General features: G+C 41.2%; 1 protein-coding gene across 1 annotated transcript in view; it reads left to right on the top strand.

Annotated features, from left to right (window-relative positions):
* Window positions 1-153: 153 nt before the first annotated feature.
* rnf40 (ring finger protein 40) overlaps window positions 154-10,325 on the top strand; it is a gene marked incomplete at its 5' end in the record, with an annotated part of 16,137 nt that continues 5,965 nt past the window's right edge. Inside the window, 9 exon segments of the mRNA XM_015025683.1 lie at window positions 154-334; window positions 1,255-1,376; window positions 1,468-1,607; window positions 1,609-1,737; window positions 1,852-1,969; window positions 4,067-4,216; window positions 8,733-8,945; window positions 9,667-9,792; window positions 9,954-10,094. Coding sequence (XP_014881169.1) covers window positions 154-334; window positions 1,255-1,376; window positions 1,468-1,607; window positions 1,609-1,737; window positions 1,852-1,969; window positions 4,067-4,216; window positions 8,733-8,945; window positions 9,667-9,792; window positions 9,954-10,094 — 1,320 coding nt within the window.

Here is a 10,325-nt window from a genome sequence, read left to right as displayed (position 1 = left end):
TATTATTATTATTATTATTATTATTATCACCTGCTTTCTGCTACAAAAACAACACAGTTCCTGCAAGAGTCTCAACTGTGTGAATATTTATCTTCAAAGTTAGTCATGGAATAGCGGTTAATGACAGCGCTGCGGAGCCATTAATCTGATGAGTCTTTCTGGGCGTTTGTGGTGACTTTGGCTTCCTGTCTGTGTCAGAGCGACGAGCTTTCCCTGCAGAAGAAGCTGCGGACCGAAGTCATCCAGCTGGAGGACACGCTGGCGCAGGTCCGCAAGGAGTACGAGATGCTGCGCATCGAGTTCGAGCAGAACCTGGCCGCCAACGAGCAAGCAGGTTCCCATCTGATCTACAGCACTATTTATTAGAACAACACTGGGAAGTTAGGTCTCATATCAGTCAATACCAATAATTATTGATTAGGGTTTTTTTTGTTCTAAGTATCTGAGCTACTTCTGGTGGCGTGTCATTTCCTGTTTTGTCCAGTTTTTCCTCCATTTTGTTTTTATTTTTTAGCCGTTTTGAGGCAAAGTGGGGGAACTGGAAACTGCTCCAGTTACTCAGCAGGCCGTTGCTAGGCAACCACAGTTGGGGGCAGGGGGGAACTTGAAACTGCTTCTTGCCCATCAGGTTGCTAGGCAACCAAAGAGGGAGAGAGTTGGTAGATAGCACAAACCTGGAATATTTCAAATGTTGAATATTCTATCAGATGTTTCTTCTGTTGATATTGATCACCTGTTTATCACAATATAAGTGATTGATTTAGTGTCCAGGCCTGAATGAAGTGATGCCATAAGAACAATAAAAGACGTAAAAAACAGAAAGTTGTGCCATAACCTCACAACAAACATCTTCACTGTGTGACATCACAGTGAAATGTTTCTCTAAACTCAGTTTATTTATTGTCAGAAGAAGCAGCCGTTTCAGTTCAATCCTCCGTCCGTTCCTGTTGATCTTAACTGGCTAACAGTGGATCAAGTTTGATAGAAACCTTTAAACTTACTTTGATTATCTAAGAAACTCCTCCTGGGCCAGCAGGGGGCGACGGAGAAGAAGACTGAGGGTTTAGGACTGAACGAAGCCTAGCTATGAAACGGTTAATCGATTAATTGCTAATAAAGGCCACTAGCTGAAAGAACAACACAGTCAGAGCAGTAATGAAGGTAAAACTGAGTCAAAATATAACAATTTTGCATTTAAGATAAAAAAACAAACGGCAAATTCACACTTTGACCTTTGAACCTTTGCTTCCTCAGGACCAATCAACCGGGAGATGCGACATCTGATCAGCAGCCTTCAGAACCACAACCTGCAGCTGAAGGGCGACGTGCAGCGCTACAAGAGGAAGCTGCGGGAGACGCAGATGGAGATCAATAAGGTAGATTGGAGCGATCGATCAGGTGCTTGAAGCGAACGCTGCCGGGCCGCGGCGCCGCCGTTAACCCGCCGTCTGTCTGGTTTCTGGGCAGCTGCGCTCGCAGAGCGGAGACGCAGGCGTTCTGATCCTGGAGGAGACGACGAGCGACGGCATGGACGTTAAAAAGGAGGAAGAAGACGACCAGGAGGAAGAGGAGGAGAGGAGGAAGGAGCTGGAGAGACAGCGGGCGAGGGAGAGAGAGAGAAAGAGAGAGAGAGGCCGAGCGAGGGCGGGAGAGGGAGAGAGAGAGAGAGAGGCAGTGCAGCGATGAGCTGAAGAGGAAAGACTCGGATACGCTGAAGATGCTCCGAGTCGAACTCAAGTAAAGTTTCTGGGTTTTTCCCATAATTCCTTCTGGTTTATGGAAAAGTTTTAATTATGAACTATATTCCTCCATGTCAGTTTAATCCAGCTCCTCCATGTCTGTTTCCATCAGGAAAGCTCAGGAGTCGCAGAAAGAGATGAAGCTGCTGTTGGACATGTACAAGTCGGCTCCGAAGGAGCAGAGAGACAAAGTGCAGCTAATGGCCGCCGAGCGCAAGTCAAAAGCAGAGGTTGGTTTCAAAACAAGCCGAATGCTAAACCAGCTGCTGCTTTTCAAGACGCGCTTTAAATGTTTGACACAAGGACAGCAGGTTTTTAATGCGTCTCAGCAGGAAGTGATGGAGATATTCAGCTTTTTAGTTTTTTATTAAAACTTTAGATCTGAATAAACCGATTAGATCTTTTTCTTTTCAGTTCATAAAACACTGATTGGTGTAGAAGTTGTTTCTTAATAAGAACACTTAGTGTTTTAAATCTTTTAAATGTATTTGTGTTTACAGGGACAATACAGCTAAACATTATCGCCAACAGGGCTGCTACCGTAATACCCAGACTATAAGGCGCTACTTTTTAACAAAATGGCTAAATAACTCAACTGTTACTAATTACACTGAATAAAATACAAATATAGTATCTATCTATCTATCTATCTATCTATCTATCTAATAAAAACAAGTGACATTTACTTCATTTCTCCTCTTTTTGGTAAAGCTAAAAAATGACAGCTGCTGCTAACAGACAGGTTTGGCTTATTTATGTTTAATTTTTTTATTTTCAGAGTTCAGGGCGTGCGGTTCATATTTAGTTGCGCTCTATAGTCTGGAAATTACGGTAACTTATTTACCGTCCTCTGTTTGGCTTTTTGGTCCAAGAAAACAAAACAATAAAGTTCTTAACAGCCGGTAATCAAAACCTCATCACAGATGTGGAACTTTATTCAACTGAAAATTTACCAAACAACCAAGTAAATTAGTGCTTGGGAACTTAATTAATGTAGGGGAAGTTAAAGCGCTAAGCAGAATATTAGCACCACTGAGCTGGAAGATGTAGATAATTTCTTCTAGACTGTGAAGCTGCGTCAGATTAATTTAACGTCTGTACATCTATAAAGTCTGAGAGCCGTTTGGCAGCATTTTGATCAGAAATGTCCCCAGAATTTTAGCCAATATTACAGTTTAAGACTAGAGCTGCACAATGCATCAGATGTCTTTATCACTGTGTGAAATGGCAGCTTGGACACTTTTCTGGGTGGATATTAAGTTTCCAGGGTCATTCATTCACCATCTGCCCCTTTTTTCCTCCCCTCAGGTGTAACTTTAAGGGCTGAGATGCCGAAGCTCAGAGCGTATTGCAGACATGGTGTAATAATAAAGAGAGAATTAATATCTTTACAATTTTCAAATATTTTTCAGCCATATTGGAGACACTTTCAAGGGAAATAGACTCATTTTTAGCTCAATTTCATCTAATTTTAGGCCAGGAGGGAGATAAATTAATGATTCTTTCTCAGTTTAGTTTCATATGCAAATATCTTTTCACACTTTAAATAAGACAAAACTAACTTACAGGTAACTTTTTTAAGTTTAAGTCAATAATTCCTTAATATTGATGAAAAATTACTAGTTTGACTGGCAGATTATTTTACTTATACAATGGGAAAAATGTCTTAGTGAAATAATCTGCCACATTGTTCCCATATTACAACTTATGAAAACGTTCTTCACTGCTCTGTTCAGTATTTTAAACACCAAAGATACTTCAAAATGCCTTTAATGCACACAGTGGAAAATGTATTAGCGCTAGCGCAGAAGCTAACATTTCTTTCACCGCAAAAGCAAAAAGTCTTACCAAGAATTTTTATCTAGGTTCTAGTGCAAATATCTTAGTACACTTGAAATAAAGTGCTGGTTTAATTGGCGCCGTTACCTAGCAACCCCAGCCAAGCCCAGACCGTTACCTAGCAACTCCAGCCAAGCCCAGACCGTTACCTAGCAACCCAGTTCTGGTTCCACTGGCAGATGATCATCTAATTTTTATCAAGACATTTTCCCCACGTTATAAGTGAAATAATCTGCCAGTGGAAATATTAATATTTCATCAATATTAAGAAATTATTGACTTAAACTCCTGTTTCTTGCTGAAAAGTTATTTGTAAGTTAGTAAGTTACAAAGTTATTTACACCCAAAACTAGACCAAAAATATTTTGTCTGTTTTGAGTTTTTTGCAGTGTTGAGCCTAAATGTGGAGCTGAGAATGAATAAATGGAGCTTATCACAGCTGTAATTTGCTGGAACTGAAGGAAACTTATTTTAATTTCTCCGTCCAGGTGGAAGACCTGAGGATGCGAGTTCGAGAGCTGGAGGAGAGGGAGAAGAAGGAGAGCAAGAAGCTGGCTGATGAAGACGCCCTGAGGAAGATCCGCGTTGCAGAGGAAACCATCGAGCATCTGCAGAAGAAACTGGCAGCCACCAAGCAGGTTTGTGTGGCTCCTTAGCTGAATGCTAACAGCGCTAATGAAACCTGAACTCTCTGAACTTGTTGGCCCTCGTTTGCTCTTAAACGTCATGTTTGAGTTTTTGCGACGGAACTAAGATGAATATTTAATGCACTGCTGTTAGATGAGTGAAACCAGAGGCGTTGGTGTTGCATTTGCCTGAAAAATAAGCTTTGCTAATGTTAGCCGTGTGAGGAGGAACCGAAACAAGGCGACATGCCCGGCCAGCTTGGCGTGTTAATCTGAACCCACGGGTTTGTTTTGAATCCTTGATGCTGGTGAAAGTCGGGGTCCTCCTTATTCTGCAGGACATTTTAAACAACTGGTGCTTCTGGTTTTGCTTCTAATTTTGCTTTAGTTTGGAGTTTTGTGTAAAACAAATAATAATAATCACAAACAGGGGATTCCCTGATCAGGATTTACTGGATTTTCTTAATATTTTCTGTCTCAGTGTTTTTGGACAACATTAAGGTCAAGAATGTCTTTAAAGGGCCAGTTATGGAAGAAAGTATAAATAATGAGCAATCTGTTAAAATATCAATAAATAGCTGTCTCTGCATTCAAAAAGAAATAATATGAGCATGTTTTCACCTTGGTCTAATTTGGCAGAATTCAGATGAAACTATTGTGATTTGATTAAGAAAATAATATTTAAGAACAAAACTTTCATATTAGAGTATTATATGTAAATAAATACACCTGGCAGGGATTTTACAGCACAATCAAGTAACTATGTTACCTTCAGTTATAAAAATCCTGTATGTATCAAATATGGCTTAAAAGAAATTTAACTTTGTAGCTCCTTGAAATTGGGCGTCTGTCTCTTTAAAACTCCTGCTCTCTCTGAAGCTCCGCCTCCAGGAAGTCATGCCATCATGGCTCCTCTATTAACCCTTTAATGTTTTTACCAGCGTCGCTCTGAGCAGCAGCTCCTATAATGAGCTCAGCAGCTGTTTGCTAATTGCTGCTGGCTAGTCTGTAGGAGCTGAGCCTGGGAGGCGGAGCTAGGTCCACCCAGGCGTTTTGCAGCTGACTGGTTGCCATGGAGATTAAAGGATTTTTCAAACAGCTTTGATTCTTTCATCCATGTTCTTGATGAGGGAATACAATTATAACATGATGGGAAGCTGAAAGAGTGGATTTTCCATAAAACTGTTCGTTCTGTATAGACGGCCACATAGAAACTTCTGGTGGGCCGGATTTGGACTGCAGGCCTCGAGTTTGACACAGATTTGTCTTCATCACACCTCATTCAACTACAGCCTTCAATAAACTCAGGCTTTGATCCAGCTGACGGATGTTTTCATGCAGCACAGTTTCTCGAGGCGCTAGGCTAACCAGCATTAGCATGTTTGTTCTGTTACGTCCTGATGACATTTCAGGCTGCAGAATGTGTTTCTTTTCTATGTCTGATACCCCTGATCTGGACCTCATGGTGACGCTTTGAACTTCCTCTCAGAATCACTTTAGGAAAGTTGCAGTAATGTTTCTGAGAATTTGAATCCTTCGCTTCAGTCAGCGACAGGAGAGAATCAGGGGGTCCAGAACAACTTAAAAAGACTGGAACAAGCCCATAAAGACGGCTGGTTCTGGTTCTGGTTCTGGTTCTGGCTCTGGTTCAGGAATCACAGGAGATGATGGAGAAAATCGCAGACAACCCTGACTGTGTCTTCAGTCAGAAGCTTCTCAAGAGTCGCTGTAACACTGACTGCTACAGGAGATCCTTCTGCCTACGGATCACCATCTAAAACTCTTTCAATAAAATGAATAGCATGAGTTTGAACAACTTTAATTTTCCCCTTGAATGTGAATCTGAAGACACCTGAGAGTGACAGGAGGGTCTTTTCTTTTTCATTAGTAGTAAAAACGTGAGCCAACCTCATAAAGCCTCAGGTGACCTCATTCTCTTAAGTTTTATAATCCTAGATTATCAGGCGCAGGAATGCATGAAGCAGTAATGAGTCCCAGGTTAAATGTTTGACGTAACCTCATCGTGTTGGCGTAGCGGATCCGCCCAACACGCTGCTATTGCCCAGCTGTTGACCTTATTGTTATCAATCCCAGAGGCTGATTAGTTAATTTGACTCACACTTTCTGCTGCCATGCGTGTGTGTGGGTGTGTGTGTGATTTTAACTCTTAGATAAAGCTGCAGCAGATGCTGAGAAGTGATTTGTCTGCAGCTCTTCATGCTTGGGAGGTGGTCCAGAACGTAATTAAAGGAATGGAGAACCGGCCCGGCCCGGCCCGATGACACACTGTTAGGTGTCGTAGGAACTTCGTAAACAATCAAACATGCAGGAAGCCAAAAGAAAAGCCACTTATGGGTTCATCTGACCTGTTTTATGGACTTTTTCTTGTGTCTCGTGTTCCTCTAAAATGACTCTTGAGTCACTGAAAAGCTCTGTGTTCCATTAATAATGCCTTAATGTGCTGAATCTTTAATTCAATCTGCTAAGTTATGATAAACATTCCAGGATGAGAGTTTAAAAGTGGAGGAAGGAAGTCCAGTTAGTTTTCCAGACCCGACACTGACGTCCATCCAGACGTTAGATTAACTTTTTAATCCTAATCTGTCCTGAAACTCTCAGAATGAAGTTCATATCTGAAGATCTCTGGGTAGAAAACGAATTAAATCTCTTTAAACATCATTTTGTAATCGGACACAGCTGCTGGATAATTTGTTTTTGTTTGTTTTGGGTAAAAAAAATAAATGGCTTTAAACTCTTAACAACATGAAATGAAGTTTATTTGTATTGCACATTTCAGCAATAAGGCAGTTCAAAGTGTTTAATGCCATAAAAACATAACGGAAACCAATTACGAAACAAGCGATACATGTAACTTCTTTTCAAATGGCATCATCGAAATCACCAACAAATACTCATCAAATATATTGATCAATGTTCCAGTGATTATAAATCAGCAGCAAACAGCTGGGACTTTAGCCTTGTTTTAAAGGAACTTTTTGCAGTTTTCAGGAAACTTGTTCCAGTTTATTATATCCAGTGTGACTAAAGAGAAACAGATAAGTTTTTCTGGGTCTGAAATGTTCCTCAGGTGATAGAAGGCCGACTTTGTAACCGTCTTTATGTGTCTCTGAAGGTTCAGGTCTGCTGGTTTCCAGCTGTAATAACTGTAGCTGTGTGCTGACTGCAGAGCGTTCCTCTTTAGGTCCTGAGATGAAAACTTCAGATTTGTTTCTGTTCATCTGGAACAGACTGAGTCTGTCTCAATAACGAACATTATGGGCGATAAATACTCCCTGGTTTACTTCACTTGGTCTTACACGCCGTTTCCTGAAGCAAAATACATACAAAAGACAAGATGCTAACCAGGTTTCTCATTCATGCTAGGCTACATGACGGTGTGGCGGTTCTCAGTCTGTTTTCTGTCAAAAACAATCTGTTAATTTTCCTGCCTTTTATAGGAAGTCATGGAGGCATCACCCCAAACTAAAACATTTTCTTTTAAAGGATTCGTTGCAGAAAGATTAACATTTTAAATACTCTGTGAAAATGAAGCTTAATTGAACGTTTAAGTTTTGCAGAGGCTTTTAGAAGCGTAAATCTAAAGGCTGCTGGCTTGTTGGAGCTCGGGTTTCATCCGTTTGCAGAGGGAGTTCACACATGTGTTTAACGTGACGGTATCACCCAGAACACACGTTAGCGCCGGCCCGGCCGAGTCCGAATTCACAGAACACTGGAGGCATTAAATCTAAAACATGCCCATGTGTTGTGTTTATGGGAAGCTGAGCTGCAGGATGAGGAAAGCATGTGTTCTCCGAACATGAAGCTTTTACTGGGTTTAGCTTTAAAAGTAATAAGATACACATGTTTAAGAAACTTTATTATACAAAAACATTTATTTAACGCAGAATCACTTTTCTGTTGTACCTTTTTAAGAGGTAGCATTTGTTTTCTCCATTCAGGGAGGATCCAGGTCATCCCATAATACCACTTTTACCTCATCCCTGGAAACAATGAAGGAAATTAATTATAAATGGGTCATGTCACACTGGAGCAGCGATTCTGTTATTTTCTGCCATGTTCCCCCAGAGATTGTAAATGTTTACGTCCCCGTCATAAAATGAGGATAAAGTCGTGAAGTTACGAGAATAAAGTCGTGAAGTTACGAGAATAAAGTCGTGACGCTACGAGAAGAAAGTCGAGAAGGTTGTGACAGTACGAGAATAGTCATTTTCAGAATAAAGTGTGTTATGACTGTAGGCTTCTTCTAATAGTCACTGAGCCTGTTGATCATTTTGCTCACTGCTGCCACCTGGTGGCCGGAGGCTTGTTTTCTGGTCTACAATAATAAAATCCTCCTGCCTCACTATCAGAGGTTTTGTCCTTGAGGGACTAAACTGGTAAATGAACTGGCTTCAATAAAATTAGAGGATCTGAATAAAACCTGAATGTGTGTGAACTGGTTTCCAGATGAGCGTTCACAGCCTTCCCATTGTTCCCGGTCAACACCATCTGCTGTGTTTCTCTTGAGGAGGAGGAGGCGCTGCTGAGCGAGATGGATGTAACGGGCCAGGCCTTCGAAGACATGCAGGAGCAGAACAGCAGGCTGCTGCAGCAGCTACGCGAGAAAGACGACGCCAACTTCAAGCTGATGAGCGAACGCATCAAATCCAACCAGATCTACAAGCTGCTGAAGGAGGAGAAGGAGGAGCTGGCGGACCAGGTCCTCACCTTCAAGACGCAGGTGAGGAGGTGAAAACAGTCTGACAGCACGGAGAAATGACGGTTCAGATCAATTCAGTACGTTTTAAATTCAGTAGATTTTTGTTTGGTGGTGGGACTGGCTTTCAACTCTGAACAGTCTTGAATTAGTATGAGATACAATCACGTTTAATTTCCTTTGGGATCAATAACGTATGTTGGAATTTGAACTGGGAGACATTTTTATATTTTCCATATCAAACCCATCACAGTTTGCATTAGTACATATAATTAATTCTATATTTAATATGCATTTATTTCCCATTTTCATTATTATCTTCATATTTTCACATTTCATGCCGCCCTGGGAAACTGCCCATGTTTCAAATCAAAAACTCACTAATTACATATTGGTAGATATAATTAATGCTATATTTAAAAATTATTCCTGTATGTACAGATTAAATAAATGTATTCTTTTATATCGCCCCATTAATGTCGCCCTGGGAAATGGCCCTTGTTTCCCATATCAAAAACCTTCACAAATTTTATATTTTTACATATAATTAATTCTATATTTAATACATTATTTTAAGTTTTAATAAATTATTTTAAGTTTTAATAAATTAATGACGCATTTAAATAATAATTTCATTTTTTTTTTTCATTTGTTGTGATTTGGCACTCCTGTGTCTCCATATAACTGCGTTTTATGGCTGTAGACGCAGCCGGATGTGTCTAATGTCTGGAGCTGCTTGCTGCAGGTGGATGCCCAGCTGCTGGTGGTGCAGAAGCTGGAGGAGAAGGAGGGAGTCCTGCAGACGACTCTGGCTGCCCTGGAGAAGGAGCTGGCGGTCCGGACTCAGGCCCTGGAGCTCAACAAGAGGAAGGCGAGAACACAACATGAAATCACCATTGAATAACTTTTAATGTGGAAATTATAAAACCTGCAGTAAACAGGATGGATCCCTTCAGCGGGGCGCTGTGTGCCACATTAGCAGCCAGGAATTTGACCATTAGCTTTTGTTTTATTGCTTCCTTGGCGCAGCAGGCGGTGGAGGCTGCGCAGCTGGCGGAGGACCTGAAGGTGCAGCTGGAACACACGCAGGCCAAGCTGAAGGAGATCCAGGTCTCTGTGGCGGAGAACCGCACCGCCCGTGAGAGGGAGAGCAGCAACCTGAAACGGGCACAGGTACGAGACGCTTCCACCTGGCGCCGCAGAATGAGGCTGCCCTGGGCAACATGGCCGACAAAACGTTTCAAATCAGTCCGTATCGATAACTACTGATCCAATTTAGTTTAAATGTCTGAATTTCACTCAGCTTACAGGGACCGATTAAGAAACCGACACAAACATTCCATTTTTAAATGCCATCAAAATCAAACATAGATCAAATATATTGATAAGTAGAGGTGTGCCGAT

This window comes from Poecilia latipinna, unplaced genomic scaffold (genome assembly GCF_001443285.1).
Source record: "Poecilia latipinna isolate Pla-1442-1.1 unplaced genomic scaffold, P_latipinna-1.0 Scaffold4255, whole genome shotgun sequence".
In the NCBI taxonomy this organism is placed as follows: Eukaryota; Metazoa; Chordata; class Actinopteri; order Cyprinodontiformes; family Poeciliidae; genus Poecilia; species Poecilia latipinna.
The sequence above is the reverse complement of the archived record's forward strand: the minus strand, read 5'-3'. Positions and strand labels throughout refer to the sequence as shown.